Genomic DNA, 24,276 nt, shown 5'->3' with positions numbered 1-24,276 from the left:
AAATATGTCTTTGTATAGGCAGGTGAGGCCAATGTCCTCCAAAGGACTTCAATTAGTTGTGAGCCAACAAGGAATCAAGACAATTTCTCATTGGAAATCCCCTTAAGGGGCAGCCCGGGTGGTTTGGCGGTTTAGTGCCGCCTTCAGCCCAGGGCGTGATCCTGGAGACCCAGGATCGAGTCCCACATCGGGCTCCCTGCATGGAGCCTGCTTCTCCCTCTGCCTGTGTCTCTGCCTCTCTCTCTCTCATGAATAAATGAATAAAATCTTTAAAAAAAAAAAAAAAGGAAATCCCCTTAAGCATGAACATTTGTCATTATCATTTTTTGAAGAAGTATTTTAAATACAGTACACATTCCTGTAACATAGATTTTTTCCAAATCACTTATCTCCTAATCTGTTATTAAAACTTCTTTCCAAAAAAAAAAAAAAAAAAACTTCTTTCCTCTTTAAAACAAACTAGTCATAAAGCTCTAAGTACACATTTGCCCATATAGTCACTATAATAGTACAGGTTTTACTGTACATGCATGTACAGGCACATACTCCCATACATTCTTTCGTGCTTTCAGCAAAACAAAATCTGCCAAGTCAAATAAAATTTATTAGTGTTGAATATATCTCCCCCTAAAATGTGAACAAAAGGCATACATTTGGGATATTTATTAGAAGTCTTATGAAGCTTTGAGAAAGGTGACTATAAAATACTGCCTATGAAAATAAGGTACCAATGTATTATTTTACTTAGAAGTTGAAAGCATAATTTATGCAATTTTTTTTTTATCCCTTAGGCAGTATTTTACATGTTGCCCTTAAGCAATGGTCCCATTTTTCCAGAGTCAGGTAAAAACACCTATTGCTGGGCTGATATATTCACAAAGGTAAAATGGCTACGCCAAAGAAATTTAGTATTAGATTTAGGGAAGACAAGAGAGGAGCGGAGTAGGGGTAAACACTGTTCTTTTACAAATGACAACAAGAAATTTAACCTTTACCCCTGGGCAATAGAGTATAATATACTGTGCTTTTTTTTCATACTTAGTAATAATTAATATTAGTATTCCTTACCACCAAAGTAACTTTGCTCTTTTCAAATATGAAATATCCCAGAATAGTTTTTTAAAAATCTCCGGAAAACAGAGTGGTCTCATAGTAGAAGAGTAATACACCCACATCAGGGGTAGGAGTGGATTTGAGAATCTAATTTACTGCACCAGTGGAGACAGAGCTCCATGGCAGGCAAGCCCTTCACTGCGAGGTAAGGGTCTGCCTCTGTCAAACAGCACCCCTGCCGATCTATTCATCAGTGAAGTAGGCATTAAATAAGCCTCCTTTACCATGTTTGCAACGAAATGTTCCACAGTCTCAGCTGCAGTTAAAAAAATAGTAAGTTATTAGAAAATGTTAGCATTCAAGGTATTTTCTGTGATTTATATAATTTACCTTCATAGCATCAAGTATTTAAGTTGGATATTACAGAAAGACTGGAATGCTTGTACAAGCCACATGAAGCACAGAGAAATCACAAAAGAATACCTTTTCACATTTTCTAATACTCTAGTATGCAGGGAATTTGTTCTCAAGAAAACTGTTTTGTTTGCCAACCTAAATATAAAGAAAATTATCATACTTAATGTCACTTTATATGAATATATTACAGCTAGATTTTAGGATGTTACCCTTTATGTTTACAAAGTTCAAATTCTTACCTAATATATGCATGGGACAATATTTCATTAACTATAATTTCTGGTGTTATGTATCATTTGACAAATGTAATTACTTTTTCTCTAAAAATATGAATCAAACAACTGTAATACTATACAATAAACTGATTTTTTTTAAGGTAAAGAGGTTTATAAGCAAAGTCTATAAAATCATCTTATTTGGTTAAAGTAGTTTTGGTTAAAAATTTACATAAAGTTTGAAATACTGTATATAAAAGAGTGACATAATAGCATAATTTTTAATCATAAAGTATTTGAAATACGCCCATGTAACTTTTTAAGACCCACTTAGTATACAACAAGCCAAATATAATACACTACTTATCTGTCCATAACTTAACAAGTTTCAAGTCTTAACTGAGATTGTTTCAATACCAATAGACACAACTAACCAAATCTAATTTAGTTACAGCTAAATTTAATTGGGTATTAGCAAAATTTGGTTATGACACAGGCATGTCAGAAAGATTCAACAAACAGGTTTGTTAATTTTACTTGAAAGAAGACACTCAAATACATATATTATCAAATAAAAGGAACTACTGAAGGGAAAAATCCTATTTTCAACTATTCACCTTTAATATTTAAGCATTAATTTTCACTTTAAGTATTTTAAGTTATTAGTTCCTTCATTCAGCACGTTTGTCCTCCCAATAAATACACACATGGGCCATTAACCCTAGTACAAGCTAGAAGCTGGCAGCTGCGCCAAGACCAAATGAAGGGCAGTGGAAGCCACAGACTGTCTAGAAAGTCCTGAGGGCAGGAACAGCATTCTCTTCACATTTGTATTCTCTTGATCTAACACAGAGCCTGCAACATAGCAGGCCTCAATAAGGATCTGTTAAATAAAATTTTAAGCAAAGAAAGAGAAATTTAATTCCAAACAGGGAAAAAAGATTAATACTAACTTTGAATCTGAAGTATGAATTTAAGTATATTAAATAGATTAAAATTTTAATTTTTAAATGTTTTCAAGTTAAATATTAACAAAATCCCTTCTATACTTTAAAAAAACAGGAAATTATAAACATTTACTGTGCATCTACCTATATTTGAAGAAAAATGCCAAAAGTCTGTTACTGGTTGAATGAAAGGTTAGTGGCCCTGACAAGTATAGCAAAAACATCTTCCAGCTATGGTAAATTAGAGATGAAGCATCTGCTTCAAAAAGTTCTCAACAGATAACCAAATTATCATTCTGTGTTCTGACTGATGATGATTTGGAAAATATCACAATTATTAGCTCAAACATTTCTTGTATAATATGCTTATAAACCAACAATGAAATGAGCAGAAAGCTTAAGGTTATCTAAATGCTACTACAATTAATGCAACCTTTATGGGGAAAGATCAAGTTGATTCATGACCAAAAAATTAAACTGATGTAACAGATACAGTACAAATATATCTCATGATGTATATGGTATCATATGTGAATTCAAGAGCAAAGAGAAAATGAAATGTATATATTTTTTAAAATGTATCTGTATATTACACTTTGCTCAAAAAAATTTTTATACTCTTAAGAATGAAAATTAATTAATAAGGAGGTTTTGATTTAATTTTTCCTTATGAGATTATATACACCTAATTAGGAAGCCATTCAGAAATTAGATATAAATTACTGAAAAAAATTCAACTTATCAATATGGTACATAGAACTATCTTTTAAAGGAATAATGCACGCTCCTTTTCTTTCAGCTATTTCAAGATACTAATTTAGAGTGCATTGCTATAATACAGCAATATAACAATTATAAACTTCTAAACTGGGGCACCAGGGTGGCTCAGTGGTTGAGCACTTCAGCTCAAGTCACGATCCCGGGGTCCTATAATGGAGTCCCACATCAGGTTCCTCACAAAGAGCCTGCTTCTCTCTCTGTGTCTCTCATGAATAAATAAAATCTTTTAAAAAATAAAATAATAAAAACAACAAACTTCTAAACTGTACAATTATAATGAACTATCTTCAAAAATAATTCTCCAAAATGGTAACTAATAAGATCAATGATAATATGTAATATTTTGTAATTGAATGTCCTTAATTTTTTAAAGACAATTTTCCTCTTAAAAGTCACTTTAGAAACCTATGCCAATAATTTTAGAAATAAACTCTTCAGCAAGTTTATCCACTGGGAAAAGATAAGGCAATATAGCTTAACATTTTTGTTTTTAAGATTTTATTTATTTATTCATGAAAGACACATAGAGAGAGAGTCAGAGACACAGGCAGAGGGAGAAGCAGGCTCCATGCAGGGAGCCCGATGTGGGACTCGATCCTGGGACTCCAGGATCACGCCCTGGGCCAAAGGCAGGCGCTAAACCGCTGAGCCACCCAGGGATTCCCATCTTAACATTTTAAAATAAGTAATATACTCTAAGATCTTAAAGAACTGTATTCCTACTATCTTCACCTAACTACAAGACTATAGAGGAGGTAGGCAAGGGTAAGACACAGCATATCAAAAGGATGAAACAGATCATGTAAAGATTTCCAAGCAAATTATCATTTTTTTCTAGGAAAAAAGTTAAAATAAAAAAGCATAACGTGGCTTTGACATACTTCTGAAAAAAAAAGGCAATTCAGTAGTATTTCTTTTAAAGATGGTAAATGGTCTTCAGTAACATCTAGTCAAATTAAAATTTGAAAGTAATATCTCTAAACTTTACTACTTCCTGTATCTAAATGGCATATAGTTCATCCATTCTAACCACAGTGACAGGAGAAAAGAACGAAAACACCAGAATTAATGCATTGCCATTCACAAAGTTCAGATACATATATAAGAGCTACGTTGTTTTATGTGAGTGACAATTTTAAAATGATCCATGATCTTGACTACAAGATTATACTAAACTGGATAAGGCTATGACTATCTTAAAAGTCTCAGAAAAACTGCAAAAACCTATTTCAATTCAATAACTCTGACCATTAATCTGTTAATCTTTACAATCTATATAAAATGTTAAATATGCTAATATTCTTTTACTGATTTATGAGACTAAAAAATTAATGAATAAAATTTTATTTAAAATTAAATAAAAATAAATTAAGAATACCAACTATAATACAATACTACTGTTACTAATACTATTATGAATTTGATTATTATTCTCAATTGAAATTTTAACTTTAAAAATTCCTTAAGCTACTATTTTTGTAACTTTTTTACAGAGTAGATTTAAATAGATTTGAATATAATGCAATGGAAATAAAATTTCACTTCAAGAAAATTGTGAACATATATACATTTGATCAATTTATTATATGTAAAAATAATTATAAACTGATAATTCAAACTATAAGAACAGCACACTATTATGAAATAAATCTTAAAACAGGTGTATATAGAATGATTAGAAAAATAATATATTATCATCTCACATAGACACATTACAGTCAATAGAAAGCAATTTACTTCTAGGTGGAAAATACTCATGCAACATAATTCTTTACCAACCTTATTTACATTTTCATGAATGTGTAAATATGTGTGCACATTACACATACACACATATATCATTAAACGTCTTCAGGCAATTGTATTTTTGTTCAAATAAATCAATGTGTTCAATTAACAGCTTTCTCTAAACATGAAAGACTATGAAGTTGAGTACAGCTGCTTTCCTAGTTCATCTTAAAGCTAGAGTGCAGCAATATCGCCATCTAGTGTTCGTATCAAATAAGCACTGCCAATACAGACGTGGGCATACTTGACTTAAAAAATTAAGTGAACACCAGTAAATTGTCATTCCTGCGGGCAAGAGTAGAGTTTGATAGTTGAATGATATGATAAAAATAGAAAAGATCACTGGGACTCAATGGGAGGGGAAAAAAATAAAACTGTGGGAGAAATACCCTTTTTCTGAATGTGACTTTAGTCACATTTTGTTCTCAAATACTGTATGTATGTTTCTTGATTTTCTTGGATACTTTATTGACCAAGCAAAAGTAGAGGTTAACTTCTTAGGGTTAGTTGCATCTAATCCCACTGTACTCCCTCACCCTTTGTATCCCAAAAGGGAATCACTGAAATCAAATCCTTTTAAATTCATTTAAAGTCATGTTTTAAACACACAAAACTATCATTTTGATTACTACTAAAGAAATAAAGAATAAAACCTTCGTATAGGTTAAGGTTGAAGAGAATTTAACTTCATTTAAAAAGTAAAAATACATTTAGGCCAAGCTGTTGCTTAATTACATTACAGACACTGTTGAAAGCCTAAAGACTGGTGATACTGTTCTTCTCTAATAAAAGCCTCAGAGTAACTAGTAAATCTCCAAATCAGTAACCTCTTATTGGTTTTGATTGTCTATCCCTATAAGCCCAGGCCTGCTGCTGGGAAAATCAGCATCCAGGTCCAGATCCTGACGATGATTTGCTGTGTGGCCTTGGGTAGATCTTGTAGGCAATCTGAGCTTCAGTTCCTTCTCCTTTTTGAAGATTAACTTAGTACATGGCAAGACTATAAAATGCAAAGTGTTCTACACATGTAAGGAACGATATGTAAGGCATCAACAGCAAGGCATGATGTGCGGTGGTAGCAGTACTTCTACTACTGGACCACAGTGACAAGCACTGCTACCACTAGTAACAATACATCCCATCCACTCTCAACAAAATCAGTGCATTAGTTCACAAATGTACCTTGCTTTTTCCTACTCCCAACCCATTGCTCATATCATCTCCTCTTCTTTTAAAAAATATTTTATTTTTTCATGAGAGACAGAGACAGAGAGAGAGAGAGAGAGGCAGAGACACAGGCAGAGGGAGAAGCAGGCTCCATGTAGGGAGCCAGATGTGGGACTCGATCCCAGGACTCCAGGACCACGCCCTAGGCCAAAGGCAGGTGCTAAACCACTGAGCCACCCAGGGATCCCCTCATCTCCCCTTCTTAAATCTCTAGGCTAACTGAACTCTATCCATGGAAAGGAAGGTGTCAACTTTATTACTTTTTCATTTACCCTTTTGTGCTTTTTTTTTTGGTACAATAAAAAATGTACCAAATAAAATAAATAAAAATAAAAATGACGGGTATCACGTCAACTAGAAATACTTAAAAAAACAAAAATCCTGCTCATCCTCCACAGCCCAGCTCCATTTTTCACCTTTTCTGTGAATCTGTTTCACTCTGCCCAGTCCAGAAGCGATCTCTGTCTACTCTAAAATTCTCAGCAGCACTATCCAGCATCCATTTACAGCCCTACATCATTATTTTAATGTACATGTTTTATCCCTTCAGAATAAATCACTATCTTATCCTTCTGTCTCCCACAAAGGTAATTTTTGGGCACCTGAGAAGTACAATCAAATGTGATATAAACGTCTTCCTTTCCTGTTTGTTTATTTTTTTTTAGGATTTTATTTATTTATTCATGAGAGCCACACAGAAACAGAGAGAGAGAGAGAGAGAGAGAGAGAGAGGCAGAGACACAGGCAGAGGGAGAAGCAGGCTCCATGCCCTCAATCCCGGTACCCCCAGGATCACGATTTGAGCCAAAGGCAGATGCTCAACCGCTGAGCCACCCAGGTGTCCCTCCTTTCCTGTTAAAAAGAACTGCCTACTTCATTTCTCTAGGCTTTGGTTCTCAAAGATATACTCATTGCATCATATTGGGAATATGATTTAATCTCTAAAGCTCAATTCCTTTAATAAAGATTAATAATACCTGCTTTCTGTTTCATAGTTACTGCAGCAGCAAAAACAAGACAAAAAAAATCATCTACAATATGTAGAAAGTTATTACCAGTGTAAATTTTTATTAAAACCTAATTTCAGACAAAGCTTTTTAAAAAATGGGGAAAAAATCACTATAATACAGATTAAAACTCAATTACATTTTTAAAGTTACCAGCATTAGGGGCTGCCAATCTACCTACCTAAGCTAGTTATGTACATAACCTAATCAACCAACCAGACTACCTTTCTTCAAGAATACAATACGTGAAGACACAATTTTCTAGAAATGTTGATTTACATAAAAAAATTATCTAACTTCAATGTTGAGAACACATCTATGTTTGGTTCTCAAAGTCTTCTTTACATGAAAAATTAAGTCACCACCATACACTGGATTACAAGTCAAACATCCATTCAGGTACTAAATTTATTTGCAGTGAATTAAAATGCAAATGTTATTATTTAATATTTCTCAACCTAGAAACATATATATATAGAACAAAATACTCATTGCAAAATCTAAGATGCTTTTCAAGAATATTACTCACATCATTTGTTTTATCTTCCAGTCATTCATATCATATGCTAAGAACTGTTTTTCTGGACCATTGAAGATCTCTATTGTGACTATATTTTTAATAAATAGTTTTTCTTAAAATGTCAACTGAAAAAAAAACACTGAACAACTTTATTTTTTTAAAGTCATATTTCATATTTATATGCTACTGCTGCCATCTAGTGAAAATTTTGAGAACTTAATCATTCTGGAAAATCTTTTGTATCACACTGTCAAGGAATAAGGATGTTACAGATTACTTTCTTACAAATAAATTTTTTAAAATGTTGTGTTCATTATATATTTCCACATTATAATTCATCAATTTAATCACAAAGCCACTTATTTAATCAGCAAGAAAATTCTAACAATTTAAAAATTCCTTTACTGAAAAAAGAAAACATCAGAAACATCAAGTTGGTTTTGTCATCAAGTTATACCTGTAAATAGAAGCAAATTCAGGAATACCCTCAAAGATTCTATATATTTAGAACTTTCAAGTACTTACCAAGAACACTGTTCATTACTTAGCTCAAGCAGTAACATTTGCTGACTGAATATCTAAATGCCTGGAACTATACCAACTATGCTACCTTAAGAATTCCATAAAGACAGAGGGGACAAGTGATAACCTATCATTAAGCTTACCTGGGAAAAGATATTTGCTGTTGGAGCAACTCTGCTGTCCACGATACTATATAATATTGCTAATAATCTGTCTAGTGGAAATGGTTTTGGTCCAAGAAGATGATTGCTTGTCTGTAACAAAAAGAACATGGTTTTCTTCTTATATCAGGGCACTTGCTTTCTGTACCACAAATTCCCAGTAACAATATATGTATAGTGCTCCTCAAAGATCCTACCAATTCTAACTTCCATTCCCTACGTTAAAACCTTAGCTGGTATGATCATGACTTATCTTTCAACATTTTCTTCAAGATTTTCTGACTTAGCATAAACAGATATTAAAGAGAACAACTCACAGTGATCCATTCCTAATCCTGAATATCACACCTATTTTGTTTTTGCAACCAGATGGTGAGTTAAGGCAAGTCATTTGTCAAAATGGTGCATAACCAAAACCAGGGTCCAGGTACTAACTCAACGAGAACTTACTGCTTACATCTATTCATTCTTTTTTGTACCATCACCAGGAAAATATATTTGTTCAACATTAATAGTTCTAAAAAGATCAGTTATAGTAAATACCAGCTCAGAAAACTAATAAAAGATTTGATAGTTTGTGAATATCAGCCTGAAACAATGTAAAATTTAAACACTTGTGTACAAAACCATATGGTACAATTTCTTGTCATCAGAAAACTGAAGTGCTCAAGATCCACTCTATAATTTTAGTAGTACTGTTAGAATGTAAGTACTCTCTATTAGCGATGGCAAATAAATGGAAATCTATATTTACATGCATGAGAAAAATTATTTAAGAATGACTATAAAGAAAAATACACATAATTACAAAATGAAGTATGTATTTACTTTAGCTATTTATATCTAAAAAATAGTTTTGAAATCATTTTCCAATCTTAAATTTTAGATCCTTTCTCATTAAATACTTCAAACATTTAGAGAAGTAGAGGCTTCTCTACTTCTCTATTTATTATATCAACAGAAGCTGATACAATAAATAACAGTGGGCCCAGCACCCAATTTTATCAATCCCTAACATTATGCAATATGTGCAAAGAAAACATTAGATCACATTACAGATTTGAAGCTCCCTTACACTCCTCTCACATCCCATTTTCTCCCTAGAAGGAACCACTATCTGGAATTTGATGTTTTTACCACTTTCATGACAGTTTTTATATTACTACTACATATGTATTCATAGACAATATATAGCACAGTTTGGGATCCCTGGGTGGCGCAGTGGTTTGGCGTCTGCCTTTGGCCCAGGGCGCAATCCTGGAGACCCGGGATCGAATCCCACATCAGGCTCCCTGCATGGAGCCTGCTTCTCCCTCTGCCTGTGTCTCTGCCTCTCTCTCTCTCTCTGTGACTATCATGAATAAATAAATAAAATCTTTAAAAAAAAAAAAAAAAAAAAAAAAAAAATATATAGCACAGTTTGCAAGATCTAATCTCATATAAATGATATTATTTTGGACATACCACTCAATCATGTTGCTTTTTATCCTTCAATAGGTTTTTGAGGTTTATCCATATTGATACATGCACTTCTAAGTCCCACTTTTAAACCCTATGGAATTCCATTTTATGACAAATCACTATCTACTCCTAAAAATTCATCACTATAACTCATCAAAAATAATCCTGTGACAGACAATCCTGTACACTTCCCCTTCAGCACATGGGTGAGTTTCTCTAAGTGGGACTGAGAAATTAAAGTAGAAGGCAGAGATAATGCTGTGTGTTAAGCAACACTTTCGTCTAGGGCGCAGAAAAGACTAGTATCTCCTGCCCATAGATGACTGTGGGTGAATGTGATGTCACCTACTTCTAAGCTTGGCCTTTCAAACCTTTAATCTCCTTTTAATCCATTAATCTTCTTGCCCTTTGGAGGCCACTTTGGAAATCACCATGTTTCACTTGGCATCACTATAAAAGGCTACCCAACCCACACTCCATTGTGTCATGAGCAACATATAAATCTTTGTTATGTTAAGCCACTGAGGGTTTGGGGGTTTGTTGTTTGCTACTGCATAGTCTGGCCTATCGTGACCAATACAAAATACATTCACATATTAACTTCATTACTACCAACCTACAGAATATGCAGGCTCTTACTCTTCTACATTATCACTAATATTTTAAATCCTCAGATTTTTTTTTTTACTTTTGCCAATCCAAGAACATAAAATAACAGCTGTTGTATAAAGTTTCATTTCTCAAAAAAATAAAAATAAAGATTCATTTCTCTCACTAGTGAATGAGGCTGATAATCATGTCAGGTTTTTTAGACATTCAGGTTCTTTTCTGTATCATTTACCCACTTATTGATTGTATTTTTACCTTCTTACTGGTTTAAAGAAGTCTTTAAAAAAAATTCTAGATACTCAACATTTGTTACCAAACATTTGTCAGTTGCATGAGTTTAAGAACAGTGGTTAACATCACAGCACCTGGCTGGCATAGTCAGCTGAGCATCTGACTTTTGGTTTCAGCTCAAGTCAGGATCATGAGATCAAGTCCCTCGCTGGGCTCCGCACTCAGCACAGAGTGTGCTTGAGATTCTCTCTCCCCCCTCTCTCTACACTATGAATTCTGCCCCCCACATCAGTGTTAAGCCCTAGCTTCTGGTTGAAATTCTCAGTGAAGATTTTTTTTTCCTCTCTTCATACAGGGTCTGAGTTTAGCAGGGAAATTTCCTCACCAAATCCATTTGCTTGAAATGGAAAATTTTTCACTTTTTACATTTTTCTGATTAGAAAATACATATCCAATTTAAAATTAAAGTGTTCTAGTGGCATATAAGGTATATGATATTTATTTTCCTATTTACCATAGGTTTTGATGCTATACATGCAAATTGGATTCCCTCCTAGAGGAGATGGAAAAGTCTGAGAAATACCTACTAAATCCACTATAGAGCTTATTAAAGAGAATGAAGGCTTGTCAAAAGAGAACAATCAGGGGATCCCTGGGTGGCTCAGCAGTTCAGCGTCTGCCTTCGGCCCAGGGTATGATCCTGGAGTCCCAGGATCAAGTCCCACGTCGGGCAACCTGCATGGAGCCTGCTTCTCCCTCTGTCTGTGTCTCTGCCTCTCTCTCTCCCTCTCTCTCTCTTTCTCTCTGTGTCTCTCATGAATAAATGAATAAAATCTTAAAAAAAAAATCAAAAATGGAAATCAAATTCTTGAGTTAAATGACATCAAATTTGCTGTCAAGTTACACCAAGAAAAATAGAGACAGAAACTTTAGAGTTATAGATATTTACACTAGAAAAACTAAAACTAGAAACAATTCAAAGAAGAGGGGAATGAGACTATGGTGAGGAGAGGGGAAAAACTGTTGCTTTTCTCCATAAACTGATTGGTAAGTAATCTGGTATCACGCATACATTAGCCAAATTAAAAAGCAAACTCTTAAAAAATAAGTGTCAGCTAAGGATACTCAGAGAAAAAGAATTATACAATTGAAGATATATAGGGGTGCCTGGATGACTCAGTTGGTTAAGTATCTGCCTTTGGCTCAGGTCATGATCCCAAGGTCCTGGGATGGAGCCCCACATCAGGCTCCCTACTCAGCAGGGAGTCTGCTTCTCCCTCTCCTTCTGTTGCTCCCCCTGCTTGTGTTCTATCTCTCTGTCAAATACATAAATAAAATCTTAAAAACAAATTGAAGATATATAGTATTTTTAAAACAACTGTTACTATAATTATTCATGTGGTTTCCTTTTAATATTTAAAGTCTTTTTTTTTTAATTTTTTATTTATTTATTTATGATAGTCACAGAGAGAGAGAGAGAGGCAGAGACACAGGCAGAGGGAGAAGCAGGCTCCATGCACCGGGAGCCTGATGTGGGATTCGATCCCAGGTCTCCAGGATCGCGCCCTGGGCCAAAGGCAGGCGCCAAACCGCTGCGCCACCCAGGGATCCCTAATATTTAAAGTCTTGATTAGATTGAGAGCCTCATGAAGGCAGAGACAATGGCTATTCTGTTCTCCACTCTATCCATAGCATCCAGCAGAGTCCCTGGCATAAAATAAGCATTCAATCAAGATTTCAGGAAGATAGGAACAAAAATACAAACTAGTAGGTATACACAGGGAGCTTTCAGTTAAGCTCAGATTTTAAAACGACATGAACCAAAGACAAGAGGCAAAAGTCAAATCTGTAAGTCAAATCAGTAAGAATCACATCAAAAGAACTACAGTCCCTTTACAACTAAAGACATTTTCATGAAGTCTTTGTTCACATGGTTCCCTCTGTCAAGACTGTCCTTCTTGGGGACTCGTACAAATCCACTCTTTCCAAAGGGATGGTCCAAATTCCCCTTCAGCCAATTTCGTTGTGGCCCCATACCTGGCCTACAAACACTCTAAGGTCCCCTAATTTCTAAGCTGCTCCAGATTCCTCAGGTCAAATCTGCTTGCTTTTGGGCTTAGGTGCCGCTTGGTCATCTATGCATCTACCTACAATGCAGTTTCACGTTGTGTATATTTCTTAGTCCCTCCATGTTCGTCTTTCTTATTTCTTCAGTGTCATTTTTGTGGGGGTTTCAAAGGGTAAAAGAGGAAAACCAGCTGTGTTTAGTTAAAAATTCTAGGGTAGTCTTTTTCATCTATGAATTCACTAAAAGAACTTGTCAACTCACTTTCATATCTACTACCAGCTCGTTTAATGTGCTTTCATCACTGTACCAAATACTAATAGAACATTATAATGGCACCTTACCAATAAAGAACTTCTTACATCCAAATGACTAATAAAAGCATGCATTCATCCACTTCCTACAGTATCCTGAATTCATGACTTTTTCTCATCAGAAAAATTAAAATGTAAATACCTTTTCATGTTTCTTTAGAAAGTTCGTTTTCTTAATTTTCCCATGATGCTGCAATTAAGGAAAATAACTGTTAAGATGGGGGAAAAAAGGTAAGAGTCCACAAAAACAGAAAATATAATTTAAAACAGTTAAAAAAAACTGTTAATTTAAAACATAATCTAAAACAATTAAAAAAATATAATACTAATTTATGTATCTTAGGCTTCTTATTTTATTTACTAACACTTAAAATATCAACATATTTTAGGCTGCTTTGACTTAAGATTTTGATTGTATACAAGATTACTTCTTTACATACGTAAAGAAGAAGGTGTTAAAATAAAATATTGGTATTTCCTAAAAGATTAACTTATATTGACAACATATTTGTTTCTATAAAAACAAAACTTCCAAAGATAAATGGGTTTTTATTCATCTTTAAGGTAGACTGTCAATTCACATAGAAACACAGATTGAGAATATTCAGTTAAGCACGTGGTACTTATTTGTAGAGAAACAAACAGATGTGGTCCTTCATGATACTAAAGACTAGTGCAAGACATAAGCAAAACAACAAATAAATTTATTACAAATACATTTAATAATAAATCAAATTGCATATTTTTTTTTCAAAAAGAAAACAATTCCAAAGTGGGATTTCTCCAACTAATGTACATGCAGAAGCAGCTTCTGAATGCTCTGGATAATGCTGTATGCAGTGCATGGCACTATTACTATAGAAGCTCTAGAACAATAAAGGAGTTACCATCCTTAAAATTATTCCCATCTCTCATACTTTACACAAAACCTTATTTATTTATTTTTTAAATCTAGAATTATTACCTAACGTATATCTGAACTCTTCTGTGAAACTACCTACTTCCCCCATTTAGGCTGTGACCATAATTTAAAGTCTTTGAAGAATAAGTGCTAAATATAATAAGTATATATTAGCAATCTAATCTCTGCCCCTGAAAAACTTAGAGGTGTTTAGAAACTTCAAAACACTCCTGGACTCTTTGAAAACAAAGTAAAAAGAATTAATAACTACCTTAAGGAAGAACCTCTTGTCAGTTCTTGCTGGATTGTATGAAGCGAGGTATGCAGCAATTAGAATAAACTTAGAGTAATATGGAAGTTCCACATGAGTATATGCCGAGAGACCTATGTAACAAAAATCTTTTATGAAGCCTTTTTTTTTTTAAAGATTTTATTTATTTACTCAAGAAGAGACACAGAGAGAGAGGCAGAGACAAAGGCAGAAGGAGAAGCAGGCTCCCTGCAGGGAGCCCAATGCGGCAATCAATCCCAGAATTCTGGGATCATACTCTGAGCTGAAGGTAGATGCTCAACCACTGATCCACCCAGGCGTCCTTATGAAGGCATTTAATAAACTACTATTAGATTTTAAGTATCTCTTATCTTTTCTCACTGATCTTTTGACTTCTGTATGGTGTTCCCTGGTAAAAATCACCTCCTCTCCGAGTTTAAAGTGCCATTAAAATGCACCGGCAGTGGTGATAAACATTACTATCAATCATATGCTTGTTCATTCTATTATTTTTGCTTAGCTTCTCCTATTCAGAAGCCTAAATCCTACCCATTCTTCCCTTCAAAGCCACACTTTCCATTAAACTTTCCCTGCTGCTTTTCTATCATACCAAAATAGAAAAATCTATCCCTATGAATTCCTACTTTGTGAATTTCTCTTATGACTCATGTAACTTTATACCTTGTATTAAGTTAATTGTACGTAAATTTTATTTCTTACCAAGCTATACTATTTACTGAAGAAATCACATCTAATACGGTTTTGTATGTGTGTGTGTCCCTACGGTACTCCATACAAAGGAAATAACTGAATGCATAAGAAAAACAAAGGTCAAATAGCACTGATGTTTACAGAAAAGTTAGGAATCTGATGTTTACTGAATATCTAGTATGTGTCAGACACTGTGAGGTGCCACCTTATTACCGAGGCATCTCTAAATCTTCACAGTAACTTAGATATTCTTCTCATTTTATTTTTTAAAAGATCTATTTATTTTAGAGAGGGAGAGAAATAGCACAAGTGTGAGAGGTAGAGGGAAAGGGAGAGAGACAATCTCAAGCTCCATGCTGAGCATGGAGTCTGATATGGGAGGCTCAATTCTAGTACCCTGAGATCATAACCTGAGCTGAAACTAAGAGTCAAACACTTAAGCGACTGTGCCACCTAGGCACCTTTCTGTTCATTTTAGATGCAGACACTGAGTTGGGCTCAAGGTCATACAGTTAGGGACCAATTACTGAGATTTTCTAATGCCCAGCATCTATTTCTTTCTACTAGAACACACAATTGAAAATTACTTATATAGCATCTAGGGCACTTAGAAACCAAAATAGGTAAAAAGAACTGCAACACCACTTAATTTCACACTATTTCTTTCAATCACTAGCCAGTGATCTACTTTTTAAAATAAGAGTATTTTAGATACTCGCTCATTTTTTTAAGTAAAGTTGTTCTATTGGGATAAATCCAAAGTAATAGCTTCTTTAAAGAAAACAAAAGCACAAAGCAGTTTTAAATATAACCAATAGAAATGCAACCCCTAAACTGAGTTAACATAAAACTCAAGAAATACATATATGATAAAACTGTGTCACCCAACTGAACAAAAGCACTTAAAGAAATTAAACTGCTTAATTTCTACATGATATAATCCAACATTTAGAAAATGTAAAATTGGTATTCAAATTATTTCCTCTCATAAACTGGAACTTCATTTAAGAGAAAATCATTAATTAAAGTATCATCGTAGTTTGTAAATTCTTTTCTGTAACACTATTTATTGACTGATGCTATCTTTAGTATTAACTTCAGTATCTTGATTATTAGTAATTAAAGAAATGTCTCTGTTCACTGTCTCAATACTTCCTTTGATACCTTTCAGTTGTGCTGGATCTGTGTCATCTTTCTGTAGCTTTTCCCACTGTGAACTGAAAGAAAATAGAAGAGCAGTAATGGTTTGAAAATATATATAAAAATCAATATACTGTACTTAAAAGAATTCTAGAAAAACTAAATTTTTTGATTGAAGGAAATAGTCTATCTCCTTATAAATAAGACAATATATACATGTAACTGTACATGTTGATACCTCAATGAAATCATTTAGTGAGTATTAGAACAATATAAACTTACATAGCAATATCCAGATGCTGATTTTTATGATTTTATTTATTTATTCATGAGAGACACACAGAGAGAGGCAGAGACACAGGCAGAGGGAGAAGCAGGCTCCCTGCAGGGAGCTCGATGTGGGACTCAATTCCAGGACCCCAGGATCACAACCTGAGGCAAAGGCAGACAGACGCTCAACCACTGAGCCACCCAGGTCCCCCAAATGATAATTTTTTAATCTCTTTTCCTGATCATAATTCTGAAGCTACCAAAAAGTACCAATAAATAAATATCACCTATCCTTCAGTAAAACTCCCAATGCTCCAGTGAGCGTATCAGATGCAACCATCTTCTATGGGTACAGTTTGTGTACCCAAAACAATTAAAATGGTAAGATCACAGATTACAGATCACCATAAGAGACAATAAAAATGAAAAAATTTGAAATAGGGGGCACTAGGGTGGCTCAGTCAGTTAAAGTTCTTGCCCTCGGCCCAGGTCATATCTCAGGGTGCTGGGATCGAGTCCCACATTGCGCTTCCTGTGGAACAGGGAGCCTGCTCCTCCCTCTCCCTTTGCTCCTCCCTTTGCTCCTTTTCTCTCTCTGAAATAAGTAAAATCTTATAAACTATTAAAAAAAAATAGAAAGTTGAAGACCATAGGTTAAGTTGCCCCAGGCCCCAGAACACCCAGCCAGTCAGTAATGAAGCTAAGAACTGAATCCTTGTAGAATGCCTATAAAGTTCATGCCATTTCCACTATCTCCCTCTGATCTTACCATTAAAACTATTAAACGGCCTCAAATATTATTAAGAATATGAAGTAATGATATGACAAATCAAATTCATTAGGAAATATACTACAGTGCAAGGAAAAAACCTGCCCTGAAAGACAAGTTGTAGCTGTATGACCTTGAATAAATCAATAACCTTCTCACCAAAAAATAAGGCAGTTAGATGCAATGATCTCTAAGGACCTTCTCAACTCTGTAACTCTGCCCTTAAAATACTAATTTAAAAATAAATGTCAGACCAGGACTAAATATCCTAAATCAAACTGAATGTATTTTTTCAAACCTGCAAGCATAGCTGAAAATTATGGAAATACAGGGATACTTCATTTTACCATGCTTCACTTCACTGTGCTTTGCAGATAGTGCATTTTTTACAAATGGAAGGTCTGTGGCAACCCTGCATCAAGTAAGTCTATCAGTGCCATTTTTCCCAAAATTGCTCACTTCATGTCTCTTTGTCATATTTTGGTAATTCTCATACTATTTCAGTTTTTTTTAAAGATTTATTTGAGAGAGATTGAGAGCATGAGTGAGGGAAATGGCAGAAGGAGAGGGAGAAGCAGGCTCCTTGCTCAGCAGGCTCAATTATGACTTTAGCCAAAGGCAGACACTTAACCAGCTAAGCCACCCAAGCACCCCCTATTTCAAATGTTTTCATTTTTATCATTTTATTTATTTTTTTTTAAATATTTTATTTATTATTTATTTATTTAAGTCACAGACAGAGAGAGAGAGAGGCAGAGTCACAGGCAGAGAGAGAAGCAGGCTCCATGCACCAGGAGCCCGATGTGGGATTCGATCCCGGGTCTCCAGGATCGCGCCCTGGGCCAAAGGCAGGCGCCAAACCGCTGCGCCACCCAGGGATCCCTATTTCTTTATTTTAAAAAAATTTTTTTATTGGAGTTTGATTTACCAACATACAGCATATCACCTAGTGCTCATCCTGTCAAGTGCCCCCCTTAGTGGCCGTCACCCAGTCACCCCAACCCCCCACCCGCCTGCCTCCACTTCCACCACCCCTTGATCATTTCCCAGAGTTAGGAGTCTCTCATGTTCCATCACCCTCACTGATATTTCCCTCTCATTTTCTCTCTTTCCCCCTTTATTCCCTTTCACTATTTTTTATATTCCCCAAATGAATGAGACCATATAATGTTTGTCCTTCTCCAATTGACTTATTTCACTCAGCATAATACCCTCCAGTTCCCTCCACATCAAAGCAAATGGTGGGTATTTGTCGTTTCTAATGTCCACAATAGCCAAACTGTGAAGGAGCCTCAGTGTCCATCGAAAGATGAATGGATAAAAGAACATTTTTATTATTTCTTATGGTGATCTGTGATCAGTGATCTTTGATATTACTATTCTAATTGTTTTGGGGGTCACCAACCACACCCACAGAAGGTGGCAAACTTTAATGCTCATGGACTGGCCATTCCCCCATCTCCTCCTCTCCTTGGGCCTTCCTATTCCCGGAGACACAACAATATTGAAATTAGGCCAATTAATAACCCTACAATGGTCTCTGAGTGTTCAAGTGAAAGGAAAAGTCCCGGTCTCTCATTTTAAATCACCAGTTAGAAATGATTAAGCTTAGTGAGGAAGCAAAAGCTAGGCCACTTGCACCAACAGTTAGCCAAAGTGTAAATGCAAAAAAAAAGTTCTTAAAGGAAACTGAAAGTGCTACTCCAGTGCACACACAAATGATAAGAAACCAAAACAGTTTTACTGCTGATATGGAGAATATTTTAATGGTTTGGACAGAAGATCAAACCAGCCACAACACTCCCTGAAGCCATAGCATAATCCAGAGCAAGGCCCTAACTCTCTATGAAGGCTGAGAGAGGAGAGAAAGCCAAAGAAAAACAAGTTGGTTCATGAGATTTAAGGAAAGAAGCCGTCTCCATAAGAGTGCAAGGTGAAGCAGAAGGTGCTGACATAAAAGCTGCAGCGTTATTCCAGATCCGGCTAAGATCGTGAATGAAAGTGGCTGCACTAAGCAACAGATTTTCATTTTAGGTGGAACAGCCTTCTATCAGAAGATGCCATCTAGGACTTTTGGAGTTAGAGAGCTGACTCTCTTATAAGGGGCCAATGAGGCTGGTGACTTTACATTGAAGCCAAAACTCACTGACCGGTCCAAAAATCCTAAAGTGATTTCATCTGTCTTTCACCACTACTAGTGACCCCATCTCCTACTTCCTCTGTCCTCTCCTTGCAGTCACTGCCTAATGTTTTACATCAGCATGAGCTCCAGAGCTGGCTCCCCTGCCTTCCTTTCACTAATTACATATAAATTGAAGTTTGTAGTTAACTCCATAGTCTCCTAGTTATAAGGCAGGCAAGAGTTATGAGTGATTTTATCTGCTCTCCTTATTGATCTTTTTTTTTTTAAAGATTTTATTTATTTATTCATGGGAAACACACACAGAGAGAGGCAGAGACATAGGCAGACGCAGGGAGCCTGATGCAGGACTCGATCCCAGGATCCCGGGATCACAACCTGAGCCAAAGGCAGACACACAACCACTGAGACACCCAGGAGTACCTCTGCTCTTATTGACCTTGTGAAGAAAACTGGATATGTGGCCATCACTACCCTACAGGAAACTCTAAGTACTTTCATTATCATGTAAAATCATTTTAACAAGCATCCAAAGTTTCCTACCTTTAAAAGAACAGATCATAAGCTTTTCTACTCTGTGACTTCCAAAAATCATCAAATGACTTTTTATTATTGAAGAGAACAACAGTACCTTTGTAATGTTTCTATTTATTTAAAAACGTAAATTTCTCCCTGAATTATAGTCTAATCAGCTAATTGTTTTTTAAGATTTTATTTGAGAGAGAGTGAGAAAGCACAGCAGGGCTCGAGGCACAGAGGGAGAGTGAGAAGCAGGCGCCCTGCTGAGCAGGGCCCCAGATCCAGGGCTCAGTTCCAGGGGCAGAGGGACCCAAGAATCATGACCTGAACTAAAGGCAGACACCTAGCCAACTGAGCCACCCAGTCAGCCACCCAGCCACCCTAATCAGTTAATTAAATGAAAAGCAAAGTTAGTATGAAAAGTAATTACAGATTAAGGTATTTATGAAAGAAAAATCATAACACTACTGTACTGACCAGTGAGAAAAGTAGATTGTGTTGTTGATGTTTTTAAATTTCCTATATTGTTTTGTAACTGAGGCTTACTCACCTGTAAGACACTGTATCATTCACAAAACATTTTCACACACATCCTTTAAATTTTGGAAGAACTGTGAGAGGAGGAAGCTGAGGCCTAGAGGTTTCTAGGTGACTTGCTAAGATCACACAAGGCAGAAAATGGCTGAAATAGAAATCAAAACCCCGTTCTTCCCACTGCACTAAATGCTACCATATCTCCTGAGTAGTTTCACTACCTATGAAGTTCTAATAAGACAAGTGTAGACCTACAACTTGATTTACACATTGCTCTAATAATCAAGTTTTCATTAAACCTATTCAAATATCTAACACAAATATAAAAAACAAAGCTAAAGCTGATTTTTCTGTAGCTTTCCAGACTTAAAAAAAAACAAAAACAAAAACAAAAAAAACAGCAATTGTGAGATATATGCCTTGCTCCAAACTGTGTGATATACTGGTTAAAAACTGTCCTTCCAAAAGTAAGAAGAAACGATTCAAAACTCATGTTTTCCTAATGTGAAGAAGGTGAAGGAAAACATATACAGTTTAGTAGAAAAAACATCCAAACTAAAGATAAAAATATTATACACACTAAACAGAAAATTACCTTGATATTTCCCTGAGATAAACAGTCTGCATAGCTCTCTTCAAATGAGGTTCAATATTCCTCCAGAGTTTGCGAGTATCACGTTCATTTGCTACCCCAAAAGACAGAAAAATTTCAAAAATTCAGATCTTACAGAAATTGCTTCAAAACAAATATTAAGAAGTAAAATTACATAGTTACCTTCTCCTTTAACCACAGGTTCACAATATTTAGGAAAATTAAGCACTGCCTGTAAATAAAAGGAAAAAAAGAGAAAAAGCACTTATCTACCACAACTGGGAATTATTTTCAAGTAAAATGTTTATTAGAATGTAGGCAATTTTATTTCAATATAATTAAAGTAAAATATTATTATAGCTTATTACAACAATAAAACAAATATCGAAAATGACAGTAAAACATGTAAAATACTCCTGAATTGACTAAATCCTAATGTATTTGCTTCTAGATATAAAGTAATATAGTAAAGCGTAATTTGTCATTTTAGTTTATAATTCTGTTGCAAAGGACCATAAAACACACAATACCACTAGCCCAAATAATTAACCTGTTACTTTCTAAGGTCTGAACATTCTCACAAAACAAACATCATCTCATTCAGTACAATTCAAAATTATGAGATTGGCAATACCACCTGAAACGACGATAAATTCAAGTTTTTGGCACCATGCCAGGCATACTAGATCAGAATCTCTAAGAATGAGATCCAGGATCCATGTTTTAACAATCTCTCCAAAAATCTATGTATTCCAAAGTCTGAGAAGTACTAACTCTTATTTCCAAATAGAGAGAGAGCATACACAAACATGAGCAGGGGGGAGGGGCAGAAGGAGAAGCAGACTCCCCACTGAGCAGGAAGCCCAACACTGGGCTCCATCCCAGGACCCTGGGTACATGAGCTGAAGGCTGGGCTGAAGGCAGATGCTTAACCTACTGAGCCACCCAGGCACCCCCAAGAAGCACTAACTAATCATAATTACTTAATAATTTTTCATGAATCAACACTGGAATTCTACTGAGAGGTAGTTTGAGGAAACGGATAAAAACACACTGCTGTCACTTATTACTATGAACTTGATTGCAAGTATTTCTTACTTAAATGATTCCATAATAAAGCCTGGTGAAAGAGAGATGTAAATGTATTAACTATCCAACCTCAAATCTAGAAGGTAAGAGGGAGCTGAGAACTAATCCTTTAAACAGTTTTTCCTATTTTACTCCATAAAAAGCAACTGTTTAGGGTAGAAAAATCTTCCAAACTCTGTTAATATTAAGTGTAGAGAGGCCAACTTTCTTAACTTAGTTTCAGGTTTTCAGATCAGAACACTGCTTCATAATTCAGTAACATGTCACAATATCAGGAGTAACTGGTAAACAAATTGAGTAACTGCTTTTTTTTTTTCTTGGCCCAAACATTAAAATATATACTTAATCATTTACAAATAGCAGTAAAGAGGTAATGAAGATAATTTTAGGAGACTATTTTCCTGTTTTACTTTAGTAAGTTAGTATTTTCCCCATGTCATTCCATAAGAACTTGCTGAGTATATTAAAACTATAATTGTGAGTACCCTTAACTATCCAAATACAAGCTCTGTATCTAAGGAAATCTATAAATCCTAGACCTCATTAAAAAAGGCAATTGACAAAATAATCTGTCCAAATACAAAATAATTTTCATGGGGTGCCTAGGTGGCTCAGTTAGTTAAGTGTCTGCCTTTGGCTCAGGTCATGATCCTGGGGTCCTGGGATGGAGTCCCACATCGGGCTCCCTGCTCAGCAGGGAGTCTGCTTCTCCCTCTGCCTTGCTTGTGCTCTCTATCCCAAATAAATAAATAAAATCTTTAAAAAATAATTATTTTCACACCTTTGACTATTAACATTCAAATGTGCTCTCCAATATTATGCCCAATATAAATCCTCAAATATAAGCGAATCTTACTGCCTTGTATTAGGATTACTTACAGCAAATCTAACTTCAGGTCCACTGGTATTTTAAACTGTCTTCCCAACTACCCAGAGAATGGAAATAAAAAGGCTGCTAATAAAATAAAAAAAATAATAATTCCAAAGCCCAGGCAGATATAATTTTTAGATAATTTTTTTATATAATAAATTTTCACTCCCACGGAACATTCCTCCCATTTATCTCTCCATTAAACCTTAAGTATATATTATACTCTTACCTGGTCACATTCATGAAAAGGGGTTGCACGGTAGGCAAGACAGAGGCTTAACTTTAAGAAATGACCATGTGCTCAGCAAATGATCATGCTCATAATATTAACAGGAGAAGTATAGTATGATAATTATTAGTTATGGCCACCTATTATCTCACTTATTCCTGACATTTGCACTCTTCTGATACTCATTTATCAGCCGAGTAATTTGCCTACAGACAGATTCCAGTCCCTGAATTCATGATCATGGATTTATAAGATGTTCTGGGAATTTATTTCTAAATCAATAAGGGTGCAATTTTTTTAAAGGTTGTATTTATTTATTCACGAGAGACACACAGAGAGAGGCAGAGACATAGGCAGAGGAAAATGCAGGCTCCATGCAGGGAGCCTGATGTGGGACTTGATTCCAGGACCCAGGATCACTCCCTGAGCCAAAGTTGCACACTTAACCACTGAGCCACCCAGGCGTCCCAACTGAGGGTGCAATATTATTGAACCCTGATCCAGGTGAAAAAACTACTTCCCATATTGCCAAGGAAAACTTACATTGCTTTAAGATCCATTGTGAATAGTGACTAAGCTGCCACAAGACAGAGATAGGCAATTTAGGAAACTTCCAACTCTTCCTCAGGGAGATTTTCACTAAAACGTCATTATTCTATTTGAAATTATTTATTAGAAAATCATCTGATGGGGCACCTGGCTGGCTCAGTCGGAAGAGTGTGTCACTCCTGATCTCAGAATCGTGAGTTTGAGCCCCATGTTGGATGCAGAGATTACTCAAATAAAAACTTAAAAAAAGAAAAAAAACCTCATCTAATACATGTATATTATAGTAAGCAGAACTCTAAGATAGTTCCCCAAGACTGTCAGCCCCTGACAGACAGGCACACCTTCTCCCAGTTATTCAAACACTAATTTAGGTA

The 24,276-nt window shown here is 35.3% G+C and overlaps 1 protein-coding gene across 5 annotated transcripts in view; it reads right to left on the bottom strand.

Annotated features, from left to right (window-relative positions):
* The window catches only part of ORC5 (origin recognition complex subunit 5), a 132,776-nt gene that overhangs the window by 80,770 nt on the left and 27,730 nt on the right, over positions 1-24,276 (bottom strand). For all 5 annotated transcript variants that reach the window (XR_007403463.1, XR_007403464.1, XM_049096308.1 and 2 more), the window contains exons 7-12: positions 21,348-21,396; positions 21,168-21,258; positions 16,365-16,417; positions 14,490-14,602; positions 13,460-13,507; positions 8,620-8,730 (exon numbers count right to left, since the gene is read on the bottom strand). Coding sequence is in view for 3 of the 5 variants with exons in the window: in XM_049096308.1 (XP_048952265.1) it covers positions 8,620-8,730; positions 13,460-13,507; positions 14,490-14,602; positions 16,365-16,417; positions 21,168-21,258; positions 21,348-21,396 (465 nt within the window). In the remaining 2 variants the exon portion in view is untranslated. The remainder of the gene's footprint in view (positions 1-8,619; positions 8,731-13,459; positions 13,508-14,489; positions 14,603-16,364; positions 16,418-21,167; positions 21,259-21,347; positions 21,397-24,276) is intronic.

Source organism: Canis lupus, chromosome 18, assembly GCF_003254725.2.
Source record: "Canis lupus dingo isolate Sandy chromosome 18, ASM325472v2, whole genome shotgun sequence".
In the NCBI taxonomy this organism is placed as follows: Eukaryota; Metazoa; Chordata; class Mammalia; order Carnivora; family Canidae; genus Canis; species Canis lupus.
This window is presented reverse-complemented; position numbering and strand designations above follow the sequence as displayed.